General features: G+C 39.6%; 1 protein-coding gene across 2 annotated transcripts in view; it reads left to right on the top strand.

Moving 5' to 3' along the window:
- cdh8 (cadherin 8) overlaps positions 1-21,130 on the top strand; it is a 60,511-nt gene extending 39,381 nt beyond the window's left edge. For both annotated transcript variants that reach the window (XM_062471532.1, XM_062471533.1), the window contains exons 4-12: positions 2,280-2,399; positions 4,098-4,265; positions 4,576-4,763; positions 7,601-7,848; positions 13,790-13,926; positions 15,852-15,973; positions 16,637-16,754; positions 18,325-18,576; positions 18,844-21,130. In XM_062471532.1, the coding sequence (XP_062327516.1) occupies positions 2,280-2,399; positions 4,098-4,265; positions 4,576-4,763; positions 7,601-7,848; positions 13,790-13,926; positions 15,852-15,973; positions 16,637-16,754; positions 18,325-18,576; positions 18,844-19,337 (1,847 nt within the window). In that variant the 3' untranslated portion in view covers positions 19,338-21,130. The remainder of the gene's footprint in view (positions 1-2,279; positions 2,400-4,097; positions 4,266-4,575; positions 4,764-7,600; positions 7,849-13,789; positions 13,927-15,851; positions 15,974-16,636; positions 16,755-18,324; positions 18,577-18,843) is intronic.
- Positions 21,131-24,214: the final 3,084 nt, after the last annotated feature.

The raw sequence follows: 24,214 nt of genomic DNA, 5'->3' as shown, positions 1-24,214 counted from the left end.
TATGAATTACTAACAAGCGCACATCTCCAAGGGCCACTTGAGGCTCTCTCACTGTGAAATAATTGGGTTGCAGCACTGAACCCGGGTTTCCAGTCAAAGTGCAATGGCGGCTTTATGTTTTGTTCTGTTGTTGTGAGGGGGCTAGCATTAGGGGTTAATCATTGTTTGACATATAGTATGTATCTAGTGGCAAAATAAGCAGGAATATGGTTTGTAAAGGGTCAACAATATCTATAGGCTTTTTTTCAATTGTTTAAATGTGACTTTGTGAATAGTGATTATTGCAGTATTTGTGGTTGATCACAGCTGTGTAATGCATCTTTTAGAATGCCCAGGGGTCAACTTTGGATACTAGCAAGATGCATCATATGCTATTACATGAAAGTAAAGCAACTGTTCACCATTAAATGCCCAACCAAGAGGCCAATCTTCAAGAGGAAGAGGAGGAGGCAGGGATTTCTCTGCAATACATTGTCATGACCTAAGCAGAAAAATAGTTTCAAGTTTTATTTTCAGGTGCACAGAACAACACAAGGTCAGACTGGGCACTGACAAGACAACGCAAGCAACCTAGCATAACATAACATATAAGATTATATAAGCTAACATTAAAATAATAGTAATAAACATGCTAATGTACAAAAAAAATTATGCAATATACAATAATACACATTATACACTAATACATATAATGACCTATACTAACCTTATAGACCAATACTAACCTAAAACAAGACAAGTGGGGTACAGTTAGTGCAATAGTGCAATATTGAGCTGAAAGTGACAGTGTGAATAGTAACTTAAATCTAATTGAAATGTGAAGACGACATTTTTATTATATTTGTATTTTTCTACACACATGAAAGTGTACTAAAATGTACTGAGTTTGTATGTTCGCATACTTATTGACAACTTGAATACATGTAAGTATGTTTGAAATTTGGAAGTATACTTTATGCATTTTTTATACCTTTCAATACACACGTTATTGCATACAGCAGCAACGTCGCCAGAATGCAATTTTTGAGGAGTCACATCTTAAAATGAAGGGGCCACAAAAACAAAAAACAAATCGACAATTCCTTATTTTTTTATTGTAATCATCTGGAGGGGCCGGACAGATGAGGAGGCCTAGGCCCCCCCAGGTCCCCTCGAGGCTACGCTACTGGGATACAATTTACTATAATTTATATCACATGGGCACTGGACATTTATGTTGTTATTATTGACAAAATTAAGGTATTTGTTTATTTTAATAAGAAAGGCTAGCAAAAAGTCAGCAAGAGACTTCTTATCAGTGGGTCTTAACCTAGCATAATGTAACACCTTGTTCTTAACCTAGCGATGCTTAGTTTAACACTTTCTGAGCACATTTTTATATTAACTATACAACTAGTGTTACGCCTGCCTTCAAGTCTAATTACTAGAGCTCATGTCATCACTGTGTTGCCTGCCTTATGTCAGACCCAGTGGTGGCTAACTGGAGCATTCTCCCCACGATCAGCCACTCTATCTCCTGCTGTAGCTAGGCTGAGACACCTGTGGCTTGGCCTGATGCCTTGTCTAACCATAAAGCATTTACCTGTGTTGTGTCAGAACACCTCACTACAGATTTTACAGAAACAATTACTATGCCATCTGCACTGTCACTGCGTGGCATCGCCCTTTTTCTTTTTTTCCCTCTTTCATCATTTCCTCCCACCTGAGCCTTGTGCTCATGAATATGTAGGCCACGGGTGTGGCTCGTTATAGTGACACTTTTTATCTTTCAAAGATTACACTTTCCCAGTTTTTGTTTTATATTTCTTGCTGGTGATATTATAGCTTAATTATGCTCCTTCGTGGCTGAGAAAACAACTGGAATCTACACAAATTGTCTAAGCAGTGTTAAATCTTATTATCTTGGTGATAGAGGGACAACAATACTATTTACCTTCAGCTGACTTTCATTGACTTGAAGCATCATGGAAAAGCCGACTAGATCTAAAAGGTGTAAAATGTAGACACATGAAAGCAGCAAGCAGCAACTTACTTGTGCTCCTCAACATACAAATTTCACATAATTCATAGCCATAATTCACAGTATATGGCTCTCTCCACATAAATCCATTTGTTTTCTAGCTGGTATCACATTCTTACCTACACTAGCTGTTTCTGGTTATATTTAATAAGATTAGACTGTACAAAATGGATATGTATATATATGGATTTGTGATTCCATTCTGCCTATATTTTGACAGAGTCATACTAACTGTCAATTTGACCTCTGTCACCCATAGGTACACCTGTGACGAGGGTGACGGCCACAGACGCTGACGATCCAGTCTATGGGAACAGTGCTAAGCTGGTGTACAGCATTCTGGATGGACAGCCTTACTTCTCAATAGACCCCAACACCGGTGAGCAGTCTTTGTGATTCTACAATTGGGGTTTTCCTCCATCATCTTAGCTCAGGCATATTGGTGGAATCAAGCCCATATACTACGTATAGTATGATGCATTGATATAGATATGATTCATTTGAATGACACAGATACTATACAGCACAGGTTATAGGAAGATGTAAAGGTAAGTACAAAATGACATTCAAGGACTGCTATTTTTATTTATTTATTTACTGACAGTGCTATCTTTAAATTCCATCTGCTGTCTGTTTCTTGTTCAACCTTGACAGTTTTTTTTTTTCCTTAATTGCATTTTCAGCCGACTTGTTAACAGTGTGTCTGTAAGCAACATGATTAAATAATGGTGAAATTACATTAATAAGCAATGAGATGGAAATCGACAGCTCACAATTTGGAAAAAAACACAATAAACAAGCTTTGAGAGGGAGAGGTAGAAACCTGCGTTCAAAATAAACTTTTTTTTTTTCATACGTAGACTTTAGTTATTGTCTTCATTTTAGCATTTCAATTACTGTCAGTCTTGTGACATAAACACAGAGGTGTGTATAGCAAACGTTTGAAAGAACAATTTAAGGATTAGCATTCTTGTTTTGCATGATTACTGAACACATGCAGATGGCACATTCATAAGAGCCAGATGTTTTAATGAATGTTAATGAAAAATAAAAGGTAAGGGAAAACAACTATTAGAATCCATCTGACACTTCCACTATGTAGGAAATGAAATGCAGTGAATAAATAAATAAACATCATGCCCCAATTCATCACTTGGTTAATGGACCATAAAAAAAATAGTAGCAAATATCTATGGAAATGAGTGTTTGTCTTTCCTCCTTTTTCAATGATTAGGAATTAATTTGAATAGCTAACGATGATCAACAGAGATGAGAGTGCAGTGACTAACAGAGGATGACTGATGACAGTGTGTGTGTACATGTACGTTTGTGTGTGTGTTTGTTGGTATGTGTGTATTACATTATTATTTGGGGACAGGTGCTGTTACCTAAATTCCCAAGACAGAATAATGTAAGTTATAAAATTGGTTATTACTCAAATTATACAATTAAAAAAGAAGAAATAGTCAAGGTATTTATTGTTCTGCTACTACCCCTCAACCCCATTGTCACCAGTAACAAAACAATACTTCAAAGCATCTAAAGAAAGTGGTGTAGCCTACAGTGTATTCTCTACAGAAATACTGCCAAATATGCTAACCTCTGCCAGCTCAGCCATCAACCCCCAAGCCCACAGTCATTATGAAAGCCTGGATGTGACCAAGGCAGGGTGTCATGCCAAAGAATGCCTTTATGAAGGTTTTTTTTTTCATTTGATGAGTCTGTGGGTCTCTGTTTTTAGAGTGGATTATCCACTGCGCCCGCACTGAGCTTTTTATATTTCGCACGGTGGCTCAGTCAATAAGGTCCGCTCTGCATAGAATATTCAAGATTATACAAGACAGACAGTATAATTCACACTCAATCAGAATACAAATGGTGGCAGACAGAGGTACAACACTGAACAGCAAACAAACAGGCTAATTTGCTATGCCAGCTCACTGCTCAGGCATGGCGTTACAGCAAGTCGCAGATCACAGTTTTGAATACGACAATTGCAAACCCGACTACCCTTTTTTGTTCTCGTCATGTCACAAGCTACAATGCTCATGTTGTTTTCCTTTCCACCCCTTTTCAGCAACTATTAAAATTGCTCTGCAAGCAATGGACAGAGAGATGAGGGAGGAGTACCTTGTTGTCATCCAAGCCAAGGACATGGGTGGTCACATGGGAGGATTGTCAGGAACTACAACAGTCACTGTGACTCTGACAGACATCAATGACAACCCGCCAAAGTTTTCTAAAAGTAAGAGTACCCTATAACATCAGTGTGGTTGTTCCTGAATAATCACACTTTTTATTTTATTTTTATTAACCTTTATTTAACCAAGAAGGTCCCATTGAGATTAAAAATCTATTTTTCAAGGGAGACCGGGCCAAGACAGGCAGCAACACAACAACACATAGTTAAAGACAGAAGAACACAGAATGCTTAACATTGCTAAACTGAAAGTTTTATTCTGAACATTGTCAGTAATTGTTATATCCTCTAATACTTCAGTCATTGTATGAAATTTTCTACTACTCAACTCAGTGGTCATGTATCTACCCTCCAGGTCTGTACGAGTTTGTAATCCCAGAGGACCTCAGTGTGGGGAAGCCAGGGGGCAAGGTGAAGGCCAATGATCGCGACATTGGCGAGAATGCAAAATCCACCTACAGCATCATTGATGGGGACGATAGGAATATGTTTGAGATCACAACAGATGCTCAGACTCAGGAGGGAATCCTTAGGTTGAAGAAGGTGAGATTTCCTCTTCCACCTAACTGCACAACCTAAACAATGTCTGTAACCACATCCTCAAGATAGAGCCATAATCATTTTGCTTGATGGATAACTTCAGAAGAGTTTATAACCTGATGAGCAGCCTGAAACATACTGCATGATTTGTTTCTCTCCGTTGTCACAGTAGTCAAACACACACGATTACACGGAAACTACAGCAGAGAAAACAATGTTATAAAACTTGGAACTAAAGGACCACAAACTGTTGAGAGAGAAAATGTCACATGCGTTAATCTTTCACTGCCTACTCAGGCATCCTCCTTCTGCAATGCAAACACTCGTGAGAAAACTGCCGTACCTCCTCCACCCTACGCCTTCCTACTCAGTGCATTGGCGCATCGCTAATGGTGAGATGGACAATATGGCATTACGACAGGACGCTAGCTGCCCACCCTCCAAACAGATAGTCACTCAAGTTTACTTGAGAATTCACAACTTTAGAGAAGAGTTAAAAAAAGTGTTCGACAACTGTCATTATTTCTGTACCATTGGCAAGAACAAACAGATGAAGTTTCATCGCCACCAACGTGAAATGGTGTCTTTGGTGTGGGAGGCATCAAGAGGAGGAGGGATGACACAGGGAAGTTATGCATATGTGGAAGAAATGATGTAGAGGAAATGATGAAGAGATGCATTGACTTTACTTCACCACTGAACCATTTTGTATTTCTCTTTCTGGATATTCTTGCTTTCCACAGTGAATAACGGAAATGCTATCAGAGAGTGGTTTCTAAAACAACTTCTCAAGATCAACACAAAGAGCATCCTAGTAGGAGGCACCCCCATTTGCATCCTTACATAGCAGCACTAGCTGTGTTCAGACATTGAGAACACTGAGCATAAATTGAAAACCCACAGTGCAGCTTGTTGGATTATAGAGAGTCAAGTGCTATATGAATTTACCTCCCACAAAACAATAGGCAGTGACAGAAGGCCACAGAGGACTATTCCAATATGGCTGACTCAGTGAGGAGGTGTCATGAACCTCCGAGTGTCAGGCCTGGTTATTTGAGAGGTTGAGAATAATAATGGTGTCTTGAAGTTTCAAGGGAAAACATCTAGGCAGACGTTTTATTTATTTATTTTTACTCTGTCAAAACCCATGAGATATTTATATATAAATTCCAAATATTGCTGACGAGCAATATCTTTGAACATACGGTAGGAAGGAACAAGTGTATACTGTTGAATTGTTGAATTTTTTTAATTAAATATATCAAATAAACTAATAAACAGACCTAAATAGAGTTCAATATAGCAACATATTGTCCAAATAAAAATTAAATACAATATTCTATATGGAATCATCACAACAAAGACTTTGAAATGTTTCAAACAGAGATGTTTGTATTTTGAAAAACAATGGATTTGCATACGTCATCCAACCAGATCGTGTTTCAATTCAAATGGCAGTCTGATGATCCTCGTTGCAATATAAGATTGGTTCCATCAATCCATAACCACATCTTGGCCTGATATCCCTAATGTACAACCCCTTGATGTAAAATTGGAATTCTTTGAATCCAACTTGTGCCCTGGGTCCAGCTGTTCACTACTTCCTTCAGCAGAGCAAGGAGAAGAGAATGGAGGGAAGGAAGGAGGGAAGGAATGAGGGAACTGGAGGGAGGGTTAATAATGAAAGAACTCCAAATAGCTTCTCCTCAGACCGGGGGGGGGGGGGGGGGGGGGGGTCTGCACGGCCTTCGTACTAGGGCCCTAACGCCAGGCGTGTGGACTTCAAAGCCCCCTGTCGGTCCAGCTCCCCGGTTGATATTCCCTCACAGCTGTGGCCCCTCCCTCCAGCCGGCTGGCGCTGGCCCTCCGCTGGCCCGACCCTGCCTCAGGGACCACTAGAGCCTCTCGTTCTCCCTGAAAACGCTGGAATACATTTCTTTCTCTTTTTTATCCCTCTCCTATAACCTCTCTCATTCCCCAAGCCAACTCTAGTCCCCTCAAGCGGCAAGGCCCACTTTTGATTTCCCTATAAATCCTGGTTATGGAGCGAGGAAGTGACTTGATCCCATTATTCTAGTAGTATAAGAGCGGCCAGAGGTGATTCTGAATAAAACTGTGACAGTCTGGGATGTCCGTGGAGATGCCAGATAGTAGAATTGTGACATGTTGCAATATTCAAAGTTGAGCTGTGTCAAAGCAGTAGCATGCTGCAGAATGACAATGTGGCCTAATTGCAATCAAAAGGCAATCCCTTGTCTCACCAGAACAATTGTTCCAGATTTACCTTTGGAAAAGCAGAAAGCCTTTTTGGTTGGACACATAGCGTGTAGTGAGCATGCACTGCTGGTCCTTTAATGTGGATAGTGAAAGAGATGACATGGGGTGCTTCCATTATGTGCCATTCTTGAGGTTATTGCCAGTGAAAATCAAGTAAAATCATTATCGCCATGCAACAGGGTCACAAAATAATATTTTCAGGTAGCACAATTTCGCAAATCAAATTTTTCATTATTGCTTAACACATCGGAATAGAACATGTGTGATTCCATTAGATTAACCTTGTTTAGAGCCATATCGGTATACACAACAGATGCCATAACCTTATACAGATTGCTATACTAACTCGCTGATTGCTTGAGGTAAGATTGCAGTTATTGCAAATAATTCATTTTTGTCTTTCACCTAAGATTCGGTGCTTGGATTCTCTTCCCATAGATTCTGAAAGAATACAAGCAAGCCTCCTATTGCATCCAACGTCATCATGGTCCAAATGTTCATTCATCTACATTAAGATGTTTTTGTCATGCTTGTTAGTGATTGGGATATGTCCCTCTACACAGCCCCTGGACTTCGAGACCAAAAGATCTTATACACTGAAGGTTGAGGCTGCCAATGTTAGATTTGAACCCAGTAGTGGAGGGCCCTTCAAGGACACAGCCACAGTGAAGATAGCGGTGGAGGATTCAGACGAGCCTCCTATCTTCTCCAAGGCTACATATGTGCTGGAAGTGGACGAGAACGCGCCCATCAACACTGTCATAGGAACAGTCACGGCCCGAGACCCTGATGTCACTGCCAGCCTTGTCAGGTAAGGAGCGTAACAATGTGTGGTAATGTGTTCTTTATAAGATGGAGGTGATATTTTACAACACAGTGCTCACCATCTCATCCATTACTAGTGTGTGTCACAAATGGCTGAGGAAGGCTAGACATATTGTAAAAAGGACAACATGACCTCACAACCTGTTTTGTAAACGACCACCATTTTCTAAGAAATTTTACAAATGACATTTTTGTTCTCTTTCTACGGGCTACAAGAAGGTCAGCCTGAATGAGCCCCAACACACTCTAGCTCCCATGTCGCGTGTCATTTGAACTCATCATGTTTGTCATTCGGCACCTTCGGAGGTTGTGAGTTTTGCTGGTTGTGAGTTTTTTCTGGCTGTAGTTTCTATCCACCACAAGCTCCAGTTCATCATCAACTTGCATATTAAATTTAATAGTCTATTTGGCACAAACAAGTTTTTAATTAATGTATACGTTGATTATACAAGAAATGTGAAAACCATCTCACAGAAAGGTATTTGCAGTTGTGTTGCTTTTGAAATAACTGTGGAAACCAGTTTCTAAATTACAACTTAGCCAGTGTTCAAATCAAATGTATTTGTATAGCCCTTTTTACAAAAAATGTCACAGAGGGCTTCACATGCGCCCATAGAACTGCCCCTCAACCAACCTAAACCCTCAAGGAAGACAAGGAAAAACTCTCCCAAAAAACGAATTTCAGTAAAAATGGAAGAAACCTTGGGAGGAGCAATTCGGTTAGGGATCCCCTCCTCCAGAGACGGTTGGTGAATGAGAGATGCAGAACAGAGGATAAACATAGTCATACATCAAGAAAAGGGCCAATGGGTGTTGATACACACAAATATAAAGTTCCACTCAGGTCAGAGTTGGCGAATGTCAGTTTAAACAGTGGTAGCCACAGGGCTGGGGTCCTGAGAACAGCGCTGCATCGCAGGACAGCCAGGTAGAGGGACAGGAAGCGAAGGGACCAGGAACTCCCTGTCGTCCGTCAATGGAGACCGATGTCCACTTGGCAACTAAGTCCAATGTTGGCAGACCGTCATAGACTGATGTCCACTGGCCACCAGTTCCAACATTGGCAGACCGGCGACCAGGCAGATGTTGACAGCTCAACACCCCACACCACAGGGGATATGTGGAGGGTGGCATGGAGGGGGGACAGAGAAAGAAGGAATTAGAGAATGCAAAGGAGCAACTAACAGTTACAAAAACAGTAAGGGTGATGTCCCCACCGGTCAAGTGTGAACTAATGCAGCAGTTTAGCAGACAAGAAAGGGTAATTGCCTTAGCCCTAGACACCAAGACAGCGCCAGCCCCACAACATTGTAACATTAAATCTGTTCCAGGGAAGGGAAGCTCGAAATAAGACTGCCATGTCCTCCGTAGTCTCCAACCAGCAACAGAAACAATACCAGTAACAATCAAGTTGACTTTATTTGTAAATTCAAGTTATATGATACCCATGCAGACATAAAAATGCTTGGTTTGTAATGACATTTTAAACTGAACATACAAGCACACACACAAAGTTCAGCAGCCGTAAAACTGATTAAACAGAAAGGTTTTTAATATAGTTTTGTCGAAACTGTGTCAGCCTCCTTAATTGAAACAGGGAGTTTGTTCCAGAGCATAGGTGCTCTATATGAGAACATCCTGCCCACAGCGTTTTGTTTTGTTGATTTTGGGAACCACCAGATAGCCGGCATCTTGGGATTGTAGTCCTTATTGGATGATAGATTTTTAGGTTAGGAGTAGGACTGCTCTGGCTTGGACTGGGAGCCAGTGTAGGGAGGCGAAAGTAGTATAATGTGGTCGTATTTTCTGGTGTGACGGTGTTGGTTCCTTAAGAAGTGAGTTAGAAGATCCAACTGACTGTGGATCAGGATAAAGCAGTGACGTCATAACCATAGCCAGACATGTCTTGGTTTATGACTTTGACTGCTGCATTCCAGTTGTGTGACTTATTCTTGGAAATACCACAAGGGCACCTTGAGTACAGGTTATATAGGCAATTTCTGTCCGTCCACCTTCGCGTTTCATTAATTCTCCAGTGACTCAAGGACCGCATTCCCAGGACAACACTCAACAGGTTGTGTAATTGCATGTGGCATCGAGTGCAGGCTGGGAATCCTAGATTGGGTTTTGCAAAGTGCAGGGGAGTTCATCGTGTGCTGCATCTTTCCGATGAGAGATGAGAATACAGAGTTTACCCTTAGGGTCCCGTGTCCCCTTTAGAGGGGAATACATTCCGTGTGTTTCTTTCACCACACTATTCGGTGACCCAAATTTGTTCATACTTCCTCTGTGTTTTCTCATTGGTCTAGTTTTAACTGGTTGTATTAAAGCACAGTCCCTTGAGTAGCACTGTTGTGTGAAAAACAGTGCCGTCCCAAAGGTTTTGATCATGCCCATTTTTTGGTTTGTTTTTGTGCGCACATATTACAACATTGTATGTTCTCTTGATGATGGAAATATTAGTTTCAGCTTTTGTCTTTTTGAAAATAGTTTCCTGTATCCCTCAATGCTAACCTGGTATGAAAACTAAACTGTATTTTATATACTTAGCATATTGCGAGGGAAATGGCACATTTTCAGAAGTGAATTGAAGCTTTAGGACATCATGCCATTATGAAGAAGTCTTGCGCCAAAAAGCTTTCAAGCAATCAGTGTTCAACCATAGCGGCGGAAATGTTTTTGATAGCAAATTCTGTATTTAAACAGGTTCTTTTTAGAACATTTATTTATTTTTATTTTTTCAGCTGGACAGAAAACTGGCCCATTTTTCTGTTTTCTTTTTTAACATATAAGTGGTTAATGTGACATTACGTTCCCAGTCTGTCAACTGGACTGAAGTCTCAGAAAACACGTGCAACTCCACTTATGATACAGGAATAAAATGGCCTGACATTTCCCTGCCATTCGTTTCCCAACACTGATTTCTCACCCTCAATACAAATGTCAAAACATACATTTTCTCCAGACATGATGATGGTTCATCAACAATGTCAAGTTCTGTATTCTCATAAATGATCTGAACACATGGTGCTTAAAATTACATTGCATTTCTTAGACACTGAAGTAATAGCTTTACCTTTACATTATATTTCATTGTTTACTTTATATACTATCTGCAGTGTTACAGCATGATGCTGGGTAAATTGTCTTACACTCCAATTTCCTCTACCCAGTGTGACTTTGAGCCTTTCTTCTCTGAGATGAACAATCCCTCAGCTAGGTCTAATGCCTTCTACTAAACACCATTCTGGTTGACTCCAGTAATACTCTTCCAGCCTTTACTCTTGTAGTATGTTTGAATATGATTCTCCTCATCATTGTCTTTTGAGGCATGAGAACTTAGTTTTCCAGTTGTGGATATACTGTAACACTCATTAACTTTTCAATGGGGTCATAGGAAGTCATATTAAAAATAATGAAAAATATGTAAAGAGATGCATGTGCGACCTCCATACATACCTAAAGGTCCCACAAATGAATTGATGAATACATTTATTATTAATGTAGGGCATCCTTTATAAAAACTCCCTTACTTTTCAAACAGAACATGACATTTATTGCAAAATTTGATATTTTCACCTGTAAATCTCCATCATGTTTGGTTTGCTTTGATATTATTTCCCAGATATTTGTTTATATTAATTTTACCTGATATTAGTTTAACAGATTAAATATGTGTGCTGGAAGTAAGGTATGACAAAATGACTTTCAGTCTCATGTGCATGTTTTGCATGCATGTGATTTAATCTTTAATTGTCTTCATGGTATAGTAGTAGAGTAAAGTTTGCGAAGGTTTACTAGATTCAATCTTTGGACACTTTGACTGTAATTGCTGTTCATGTAGGCGTTGAGGAGATCATTGTGCCAGAAAGGTTGTTGCCAGTGTGTCCCAGGTATTGTGGATCAGATTGCTCGCTTTTCTTCAAGCTTCGCTGCACTGCTGTTTTCTGTATTTGACAGCCGACATGTAGCATATGGCTATACAAGGAGTCATGCAAAAGAGAGGTTTTAAGTTGGATGCAAAGGCAATGTTAAGTAGATGTTGTGTAAGAGTACCACTTTGTGTGTCTTGGATATGCTTACATTTTTTTCTATACATTTCTTGAAATAAATTTAGCCACATAAGCAACTGGTCAGCGCTATAGAAGATAGCAAATTTAGTTCTACATCTGTGACAGTCCTAGGGGAATTTCTGACCTAATAACAAGCAGAATGTCATGGATGCATTGGTTCTCTTTTAAGAAAAAAAAATGTTTGTTCTTGTTCTGCTCTCCCTATTTTTACACACACACACACATTCTCATTCAGACAAAACAACACATATGTAAGAAAACACCAGAATCCTATAGACCCCTAGTGACTATCACTGACTGTATGGCATATAGTTAGAAGTCTCAGAGATTCTTCAAGAATGAGGAGGTTGGCATGTTTAATTCAGTGAAGTTTGTTCTATTTATATCATACTTATGATATTCCTACATTGTCAGTCCCCCAGACCTTGTATTAGGACACTGTTGTTAGTTTGTACACCAATTTGATGGTAGTGAATATGTTCAATAAAGGTCATTTCAATGTCATTTTACAGATCTCACTCTGAGAATAGTAAGAAATAGATTGCACCATGGATTGCTTCAAAATCCAACAAACACGACACCCACATTGCACATAAGTATTAGGCAAATATACTTAGGCAAACACACACACATACACTTGGATGCTCTATCTACAAGCAGCATACAATATCTGTTTATTTGTTTTTAATTCTTTTCACATCACATTGTCAGTTTGATTGGCAGGTGGCAGAACATTTCAGGGTCTGTCTCCCTTGCTCCACGTGAAGCTGTCAGAGTTTGACTGGGATACACTCAGTCTGCAGGAGCAGGCTCAGACTCCCAGGTGGTTTGGTGCCTGTCTGCCTGTCTTGAAAGTGCTCTGCGTCTGCTGAAAGAGTCCTCCTGGACCCCTCCTGCCCGTCGTCTGAGGGTTTTACACCATTTCATCTAAAAAATGGAAATGTCATGGCTCAATACGTTTTCCTCACAATTGGAATCTGGGGCAATGGATTATTTAATAAATTCCTTGTTAAAAGCTCTTGCACTTGTTGTTAATATTGCAATTGGGGATTTTCGTTTTGTCATCTTGAAAGCACATGGGTGTGTTAACACTGTTTGGTCTGAAAGGGATAAACCATAGAAGAGGAGGAGCATAGGTCAGGGGGAAGGGACATCCTGTAAGTAACAGATGAAGTGGAAAGGATCAACGAGATGAAGCAGATTTGGCATCCATGTTAAAAAAATTGTATTTTGTGCATGACATTTTGTGAGGTAGCAATTATGGTGTCCTAGATACAATCACTGATAAAATATGTTTACATTTTTGACTGGCAAGAATGGTTGGGTAGCCTTCGAACACTATCCTGTCACAATTCAGGCACAGAAAATATAACAAAGAAAAGTGAGACTGTGTGCGGTGTTGATCTAAATGGTTCCTTAATAAACCTATTAGGACGACGTGGTAGATGATGGGTATGGTGAACTCAAGAGTTCAAAACAGCTCATGAATGACCTCAACACAAGAGACACATAAAGGCAGACAGATATCCAGTTTTTCTTAAAAACAACCGGCCTATTAGACCCAATAGCACTTTTTGCCTTCCCCTGCTCATCTGAAGGCTTTAATTAATCCTTAGATAATAATTATCGACTTCCTCCTGCTTCTCACTGTGTTTGTCGACTGGAACCTCTTGATGGATCCGCTTATCCAGAGACCCTCGGGATTGTTTAGTAGGGTTAGCTGTGTACAGCATGCACACATACTGTGTGTGAGTGTCTGTGTGCTTCAGAGAGTGTGTATTTGTCTGTGTGTGTGTGTGTTGGGTTGAAAGGCTGAGTGTGTGCAATTCTTGATGATTTTCTCTCTATTTTCAGGTACTTCATCGATCGACACACAGATCTGGAGAGGCAGTTCAATATCAACGTGGATGATGGAAAAATAACATTGGCTAAACCATTGGACCGAGAGACAGATATGTGGCACAACATCACAGTAACTGCTACTGAAGTCCGTAAGTAATATTTCAAGTGGAAATCTTTACTCTGTTTTGTAATCGGTAGCATTATAATAACATGATAACCAGTCAGAAAACAAAGAACAGATGAGAAAAACTAGGTGTTCACTCTCAAAACATCTTATTGTACCAAAAGAGGGAGTAAACATCTCTTTTCATGGCTGCAGAGTAAAGTGCAAACTATTAGCAAAGTAGTCAAAAAAAGTTAGTCTGATATGATTTAACTGAATCAAGTTGCTCAGCAGTCAGTTTGTTTGAGCAAGTACCTTAAGACATTTCAAATAAGCCTTTTCAAGTCGAGAACAGATTGGCTTGTTCCAATGCCAGCATCCATTACAGAAAAAAAGAACGTCCGTGATCCAGGAAACGATACAAAATCTCCCAGGCAAAACCACCACAAACAACTCAAAACATTGCAAGCACATTGTTTCATGGGGCTGTACATTAAGATAAAACCATATGAGATGTTTACACTATTGAAAGTAATGTTTACAAATGTTGTATTATTATTGTTTTTATTATTATTCATGTTTGAATTGTCACACACAAAAAAAGCAAACATATATATATTTGTTCTTCTTTTTGGATAAATCAAATCTGCTATTTGTAAAGCAAGCATATTTATAGAAAACTGTTAGTGATGTCAATCTTTCTTCACATGTAACAAGTTTGTCTTTTCTCTGCATATTTAACTGTCTTCCATGCCCTTTGGCAAAGTGGCTGTGACTCAAGATAGCACTATTGCTGCACTTGACTCATAGGAAATATCCCAAATAAATAAGGCTGTTTGCTATTCTTCATGATGGCGCATGGCGATGGTGTCTGCTCTGGCGTGAAGCGGAAGAGATGTGTTCCCAGTCCTATTTCACCACCATTTGCCACCCAAACGTCGGGACGTTCTGCATCTTGCACCAGTTGACATCTGACTAATCAGATTCTATTTCCCCTCTGTCGCCGAACGAAAGTCACTTAAGCAGGGTACACAGAAAAGGCCCTTCCCCTCTCTCTCCTGCCTACTCTGTCCATCTGTCACTGTCCATCAAACTGTCTTTTACACTTTTCTTCTCTGTTTCCTTGCCTTGGTTCCTCTCCTGTGCGATAAGCTGCTAGCTGCTAGCCATATGCTGTATACTGGATGGGATTGGAGTTGTCAGAAAAGTGAGGAGTGTTGAACTTCATGGTGTCCCTCTCCCAGAGAGTCACATTAGTACTGTAGTACGTAAACTAATTATGTGTACAACCATGTTTCTTGAAGCATCTAAATGTTTCAATCAAAATATTCAATTTATGTGATTGTTCCAAATTGTCTGAATGCAAATACACCGTAATAACTGCACAGCATGTCCTTACAGCTATAGTGTGCCAACTAGCTGGCAAGACCAAGTTCTATAGTTTACCTCCAGTGCCATCAGAATGGTTGACATGGATCACTCTGAGGACCAAATTAAAAGATAATTGCTGTAAAAGTTAGTGGTTGCAACACTGATTAAATACAATCATTTACAGGGTCTCTCAAAAGGGACTGTCAATTACCGGCTATGAATAATTCCAATAAAAATCTAATCTAATTAAATAGCCCTTTATTGTCTTTTTAGACTTTAGCTGCCATTGAAACATTAAAATGCATGTTTTAACCCTCATGTATAAAACATGAGCGCTTACAGGGGATTTCAAAGCACTTTGAATGTGATTTTTTCTGGTCCCCAGAATCCTGTTTTGCATTCTTGATACCAGATAAAACTCAGATTGATGTGGTGTCTCAACTGTCTCCGGGAATGAAATAAAGAAACAAAAAAGTGAAATCTAGGTCATGGAATTTACCTGGGATTTAATTTGCTGCTGATGTGCACTGTCCAATTGTTTTCCACTTATCATCTGTATTATACTCTCTCTCTTTCTCTCTCGCTCTCTTTCTCTATCAGGAAACCACAGTCAGATATCTAGGGCCATCGTAGCCATCCGGGTACAGGACATCAATGACAATGCCCCAGAGTTTGCTGCAGAATATGAGGCCTTCGTGTGTGAAAACAGCAAACCTGGCCAGGTAAGGAGAATTTATCAAGGCTGCCAGTGGCGTATCCCCCACCCCCCACTCCCCTCCACCACCCCCACACCCCCCAGTAATGATCAGCCACAGTGAATTATAGCCTATTTATTTCACTGGGAAAGTATAGAGAAGGAAGCGTGGCCTTCTTTTGAAACAGTCCTCCCCAGACACAATGTGTGGGACCATGGGGAATGAGAGCAGTCAGAAGTGATCAGAGTGGATCATAATTCAGGGCTGTCTTTCATGTCCTCCTCCAGATGGCACAATGCATCTCCAGCCAAAATTCCTGGACAAGTGCTTAGTAATCTCCTTCGCATCAATCCTATTTCATACAGAGGGCTCGCTCACGTACAATGGGAATTGAAGAAAAAAGAGAGGACCAGTAGGGCTGAATTATAATTTACAATCAATCACAAAGACATACAGCTTAAAAAGACCCATGACAGATAAATAGATAGATCCAAGATGCTGAAAGTGTGCCAGATGAGACAGGTTCTCATATATGATCCTCTCAAACTTTTGGAATGAATGAGCCATATTTTTTATCTCATCCGTGCCAGTGTTACAGTCAGACATGTTGTGATGGAGAAAAAATAACTGAGTATTGAATTACTTGGCTTTGCCCCCAAACCCTATTCGGTTCCTTCTGTGTTTCTTTAGGTTATTCAAGTTCTTACTGCCATCGACAGAGACGACCCTGTGCAGGGACATTACTTTGAATACCGCCTCATCCCGGAGATGCTGAACAACCCAAACTTCACCATCAAAAACAACGGAGGTGAGGAGAAAGCGACAAAAACATACAACATTCTTAAAACTTATTTTCCTATTTTGTACACATCCTCGGGCATGGTTAGTCCAAACGAAGACAAAATCTGGTGGATTAGTGTACCCTGTAGTTAGCAGATGTGCAATTGTCTGGACACCAGATATTCTTTACTCCCCAGTGCATTTTGAAAGAAAGCAAATGAGTGGCATCCAAATGGTGTTCTGGAAAAGTCTTGAGGCTCAATGTAGGGTGACTTCCTGAGAGCTGCTGTAGTTTAGCAGATGGCGCTAAATTAGTTTGCTAAATACTGTGATTGGTTTAACAGCAGACTTGCTGGACTTCTTCTCTTACCCCTCCCCCGATTCCCTCCCTCAATCCCCTGCCTCCTCTCCATTACTTTGTGTGAAGAGCTTCACCCTGATGTTGCTTAGTATTTTCAAAGAGCTCGAGGCAACAAGTCTTCATCTGGTACTGCCCGTCTGTTTGGATGCAAAGGCTGGAGGCTGTAGGCAGGAGGAACTACTGTGTGTAGTTCTTAGCAGAAGGAACGCACGTATATGATAAAACTGGGACATCAAATGGATCAACCTTTTTTATTTATTTGTTATCTAAATAGAAACCTGCCACCATGGAAACAGGTATATTAAGCAACCAACACGATAAGACGCTGGAAACTTACCTTGGGTCAACCTCTTCGCGAAAGAGAAAACAGGCAACATTCTTCTTGATATGATATTGCCTGTTGATTATACTATACTATATTATTTATGTATAACTTTTTTATTTGTATAAATGCTTCTCCCATAGACCCCCAGGACCCAAATCCTCATAGAAGACAATGGAAAACTCTTTCTAATCCAAGTTCCTAAAAATAAAACAGTAATTACCTGTGACACATGTCTAGTTTGAAGGAGCAAGACCCAAGTATATTGTGTTAAACCCTGGTTCTTGGTGTAAACATGTACACACTACTGTCTCAGGTATAAACAGCTCTCGGTGGAATGGTGTATTGGATGTAAACCAGAACAGTTGAGTCAAGTAGCAGTGGTGTATTTGGAGCCCATACATGACTATTCAAAGCCTTTCTGAAGTGTCAATACTTCACAAGAGAGAAGTGAATCCTCCACCTCTCGTGTGGCTATTTCCATCTGTGCGCAGCACAAGAAGCAGAGGCACTCCAGGGAAGAGTCACGGCCCCTGTGAATCTGTATGCGTGTGTGTTTTGTGATGATGTGTCTAATTGTAACTGTGCTCTGGATGGAAAGTAGTCCACTCCCACAAGGGAACAGGGGTTAGGCAGTAGCCGCAGAAGAACCTGACCAACAGCACACAGGATGTTAAGGACCCTAGCCATTCTATTTCTGTGTTAGTTAAAGTACTTAGGAAATTGCTCCTCCGCCTTCTGTAGACAATCAATGGACCATGCAGCATGTTAGAGCCGGAATCTGAATAGAGTTGCCACGACATTCAAGAAGGGATCAAATGCCAGTTGCATCTGGAAATACAGCTAATGAACACAGATTTCAGTTTAATGAACTTATTTCATTCACGGTCTTATTGTTGTCTCTCATCTACGCAGACAATACCGTCAGCGTCTTGGCCAAGCATGACAATTTCCGACGACAGAAACAGGAAATGTACCTTCTACCTATCATTGTGACGGACAACGGGAACCCACCAATGAGCAGCACCAACACTTTGATCATCCGAGTCTGTGGATGCAGCAAGGAGGGAATTGTCCAGTCATGCAACGTTGAGGCCTACGTCCTGCCTATTGGTCTCAGCATGGGAGCTCTCATCGCCATTCTGGCCTGCATAATATTGCTTTTAGGTATGCCAGTTCAATGCAGATTTATTCACTTTGTCTGACCTGTAAGACAAAAGTTTACACCCATGGGATGTACAGTTTATAGATACGGTATAAAGCTGATCCAGGTCACATGCTTATTATGTCACTCATATTCACTTATTCACTTCACATACTCATATTCACTTATTTTGAATATCTGACTTGTACCGTCTGCTTTCTAGACTACAACAAAGGTAACATTGTCTGTTAGACTTTACAAATTACATATTGTATTACTCTGTTTGACAGTGATCGTGGTGCTGTTTGTGACACTGAGGCGACACAAGAATGAGCCTTTAATCATCAAAGATGACGAGGATGTGAGGGAGAACATAATCCGCTACGATGATGAGGGTGGCGGCGAGGAGGACACGGAGGCCTTCGACATTGCCACGCTGCAGAACCCCGACGGCATCAACGGATACCTTCCACGCAAGGACATCAAGCCAGACCTGCAGTTCATGCCTCGACAGGGCCAACATTCCGGCCCTAATGGTGTAGACGTGGACGAGTTCATCAACGTTCGACTTCACGAGGCCGACAATGACCCCACAGCCCCGCCTTATGACTCCATCCAAATCTATGGCTACGAGGGAAGGGGCTCCATCGCCGGGTCGCTAAGCTCCTTGGAGACGGCTTCGTCTGACTCGGACCAGAACTATGACTACCTCAGAGAATGGGGTCCACGTTTCAGAAGACTTGGGGAACTCTACTCCGTAGGGGAAAGCGACCGAGAGACTTGACCTTGCGATCTTAAGAGACCCCTTTGATTTTTTGTCCACGTACTTGTGTATTAATGCTAGGAGATGTGCCGGCTTATAGAAACAGCTGTTTAAAAAAGGGGGCCACCTTTTTGTATTCTTCTTAGGGTGAAGTAATAGCAGTCATCTACCACATCAAGCGCATTGTAATTGTTGAGACAAACTTAACAATGTTTATATTAAAAGATCTATGATTCTTGTGGAGTGTAACTTAGATTCCGTCGTGGAGTGTCTTGCAGTTTTTTGGGTGTTTTGTCATTTGCTGTGACTGCCAGAGGCATAAAGATCCTGGAATTCTGGTAGTCGTTTGATGAGACGTGACAAAGAGAAGTAGAGCAAGGTAATTTAGAGATGTTTGACAGCCAATCGGACACACTGGAAGATGGACCACTGAGGCCACCGAACGAGAACAGCTACTTCCAATTGGTCTCTGAGCAAGAACAGATTCTTCTGATTGGTCTCAGAGCAAGAACAGCTACTTCTGATTGGCATCTGGAGTAACAACAGTTTATTCTGATTGATCTCTGAGCAAGAACAACTACTTCTGATTGGCAACTGGAGCAACAACAGCTACTTGTGATTGGCTCATGTCTCTTATCTCTACACAATACCCAGTCAATCGAAGAAAAAAATATTAGGAAATGAAAAAAAAAGCAATACTTGGTCTAAGTTACAATGTTGAATGTATGTCTGATTTGAGAAAGCAAAAAGACAACCACAAAAATATTGGCTTTAAGAATTTGTTTAGATATCATTTGATATGGTAACAGGTGGCTGCGTTTATAAACTATCTGAGCCGAAAGGCTTGCTTTCTACAACTATTTGTATTTACACGCTCCGGGTGTGGGTCGCAAGTGTTGTTAGCCTAAAAATGACTGAAGCAAAGACAAAAAAAGAATAATGTAGAAACTTTGAGGCCTTCTTTTTACAGAAGCAAGCATTATATACTGTTGTACTCTGTTTTTTGACAATGAACGTGTTGATTCTCATAATTGTTCTATGATTTTTTCTTTGTATACCTGTTCTGATATAATTTATCTCCTGTGCTAAACCTCTTGAGTGTTTTTAACCATCCTTTCATGCAACTGTTCTTCCTGCCGTGAATACAGCCAAAACAAATCTTCAGATATTGTATTTAATGATTTCAGCATTTAAAGAGAACTAATTACTGTACATTTAACCTTGACACACAGATCATAATAGCTTTGTGGGAGAGGAAAATGTTATACATACCTACAGTGTGTAAACTGTATAATGTATCTATATTCAGTATACAGTTACTAATGGCCATTTAAGCACAATAGCTAGGATGATTTAAGCGTTATGGATATTGGACCCTTCTCAGTGTTGCATTTATTTAATAAACCCTGATTTCTTTAGCCCATGAAAATGATGATACAAATTCAGATACTTGTGTATTGTGCTTACACTGTATGATAGTAGATAAAAGATGACTTGTTCTGTATATAGAGTTACTGCTGACGTCCTTAGCTTTCATTGACGTGGTAGGTTTTGTCTATGCACGTTAGCTCTTGCACATGATGAGAATCAAAAATGGCACTACAGCTGCGTGCATACTCAATTTGTACTGATACAGTATTATGGCAGTTCTCAGTAGACTTACAATATATATGAAATAGTCTTACATGCAGATCATATTTTCTACTGTGCTTTAATGCTTATAAACGTGTATGTTTAATTATTTACTCCCTGTACTGTAATCTAAGATACCCTGTATTGTTTCCTACTTTGTGAAATATATTTTTATAAATATTGCTGAATGGATATTGTTTTCCTTAAGTTCAAACATTTTCGACAAATACTGGTATGCACACAGGTGTGCATGTTTGACCGAGACAGGTTTTTAACGTCTAAGACCGTTTAAGAGAAAACTCACTCGGTTTGATCTCTTCAGTTATTTGTTACAGTTATTTGACAATACAATACATGAATATCTTCTAAGTAAATGTAAAAACATCCTTTCTACAACCATAAAGCTTAGCTGTAACTGTACAACCCTGCTTGTTGTAGTCCAGAATACTTTAGTATTTGTACAAATGCAGAATGAAAAATGACCAGCATACACATTACTGTAAGAGGAACAGCAGGTGTATAGATGGCCAAAATAACATATAGCGTAGGCATTAGTTTTGCACAGTAAGAAGCACTGACAAACAGAGTGATTAAGAAGAATTTCAGCTGTAGGTTTAATGTTTGAGTGGCTACAACAGTTTCATTATTGGATAGTTTGAAAATGAACAAATACACCTTCAAGTCAAATGATGTCATCAAAATATTGAAGTTGTGAAATGGTAACCTTTGATGCTGTGTCGTTAGTCTACTTGTGGTCTGCAAATTCCAAACCCTTTCCCAAACCCTGTGTCTCCTTACAGTCTCCTATTGGTTAAAACATTGCGGAATGTTCAACACAATTCTGTACATCAATAATTGGTAACCATTCAAGTCTCATCAAAAGTGGAAAATAACAACCTTGCCAGTGCTTTGTGTTTCATATTGTTTTATTACATCTCTAGAGATTTGGAAAAAAAAGTTTATCATGGGGAAGGACTTGATTACATAAAGTAAACTTGGATCCATTGTCTGCTTGTGTGTTATGCACTAAGAATCATCTACCCCTCATTGTGTTACCAAACAAAAGAGAGGATTAGAGGCATGTCAGTTTTTCTGTTCTTTCATGAATCTTCTTAAAATATATATTTATTTCTTGGAGACAGCTAATCCCATTGAAAGATTATACTTTACTTCAATCTTATCATCAGTCCTTTCATAATAAATAACAAAAGCTTTTGATCTTGTCAATTACTTACTGCGGTTGAGTGAATATCTATAGTTTCTTCACAAATATGCATGAACACACAAACACACACAAACACACAGATGTATTTGCATCTGATCCTATTTAATAGTAATCCCCTCTCCAGACAATAACAGGGTGATAAAGTAATATTCAAGTTTCCCACTGTACATGATGTCCAAGGGCCCACACACTTTTCACACCTTATTAAATCACAACATCCAAAACATCTGTTTGACTCCAAATCACCACACTTTGTCATTGTCTGATAAGCTATCTTTGTTTCATCAAATCGTTCATCAGTTATGATTAAACTTAAAATGTGATTCTATTGATGTCTCATGAAAGTCCATCAAACAATGCATTGAAGTTATTTTAGATTACTTTGATCGTTTGATTTGGCAAACAATAGAGAAAACATTAATAGAGTTGAAGCACGTACTATAGAAAAAATATGATATGTGTGTTGATTTGTACAATATTTTGTATACCATTTGTAAATGAGTAACTGGACTATCAAACAATAAGAGGTTGCTGTGGAAACAAATCAACCATTCAGTAGTAGCAAAACAACTGACCCATTGTTTCATTTGACATTGCATAATTATGTGTTTTACAATGTTACATTCTCAGGTGATGGAAGGTTGAGGTTGTTTGTTGTGATAAATAGTTTACTAACATGGTGGTACTGGTCCATGTACTGGGGAGTGTTAATTGACCTGCTCCTGTAATTAGCCTTCATTTGCACTTTTATTGAATTATACAATAGTGTACAGATAGTGTGTAGAACATCACTTGGCCTTAACTGTTGACTTATAGTGTTAGATTTGTTGTGGCACTTACTAAATGCATTATTTTTACATCGCTTTGGATGAAAGTCTGTTAAATTAAATGGAAAAAAAGTACATTTAAGTTGTCACTTCCATGGCAACTCCCAGATGTTCTGACTCAATGTTGACTGTATATTGTCACAATGTTGTAGCTACAGTCGCTACTGTAGTTTAAAACATATGTACCATTTCCTATGCACCTACTATACCTCCCTGACTACTCACTTCTGTCACTGTAAAAATGATTCTGTATATCTCTGAACCATACACCACTCTACTAGGGGTTGGAAGTTTGGTGTTATGAGTTCAGAAATAAACATTTGAATTATGATCTCTTCAAGCACTTACAATAGATGTATTGTAAACTGTAGAGATGACAGTTTGATCATACTATTTATTCAATAGTTTTCACCTGCCATTTTGTAAAATGGCAAGGATAAGCAAGATATTGGAAATTGTCAGAGAATCCAATTTCTCCAGGTATTGTGAAAGGGTATACTTCTTACCACCAATAATAAGCAGTTTAGACACATTACCCAGTCCCTGATTATCCCTGTCAACTGTTGTTGACGTAAAATACAGCAAGAAGTTCCTGATATACCTCTGGGATCACTATGGCAACTTCGCAATGAATATGGTGGAATCACAGAAACATAACAAGCAATGGTAACAGTCCTCCCACCAAACTACAGTGTGTGACAAAACCCTTGCTGTGTAGAAAGCACAAGATTTGTATTTATTTTTGTCTTCTCAGATTCCTGATGATACTTTGACAGGGTGTCTTTAAAATAGTACTTTGTTATCCTGATGGAGTGTCTTAGCTTCAACCTGAAGGTGGCCTGGTTGGAATCAATAATATCTGGTCAGAGTGCTTCATACCGCAGCACTTACTCCCTGTCTGCAGGCCTGGTAAAACCCTGAGTGTACTGTAGGAACATGGCCAATAACCACAGGACATTCCTGTTGTTGAGACGCCAGGTTATCATGCTCACTACATTACCTTCACTGGAAGGACATGATGTGCCTTATATTTGTGGAATTAAAGTTGATCTACAGTAAAGTGTATAACTGAAAGCTATACTATGTAATAACTACTCTCTTGCAAAAGTAAATACTACAGAAAATACAATGAAGTAAGCAGTACAGTTCAATATTATGACATACATACCACAGTACTATGACATACATAATACTATGACATACATACTACAATA

Source organism: Osmerus eperlanus, chromosome 10, assembly GCF_963692335.1.
Source record: "Osmerus eperlanus chromosome 10, fOsmEpe2.1, whole genome shotgun sequence".
Classification (NCBI taxonomy): domain Eukaryota; kingdom Metazoa; phylum Chordata; class Actinopteri; order Osmeriformes; family Osmeridae; genus Osmerus; species Osmerus eperlanus.
This window is presented reverse-complemented; position numbering and strand designations above follow the sequence as displayed.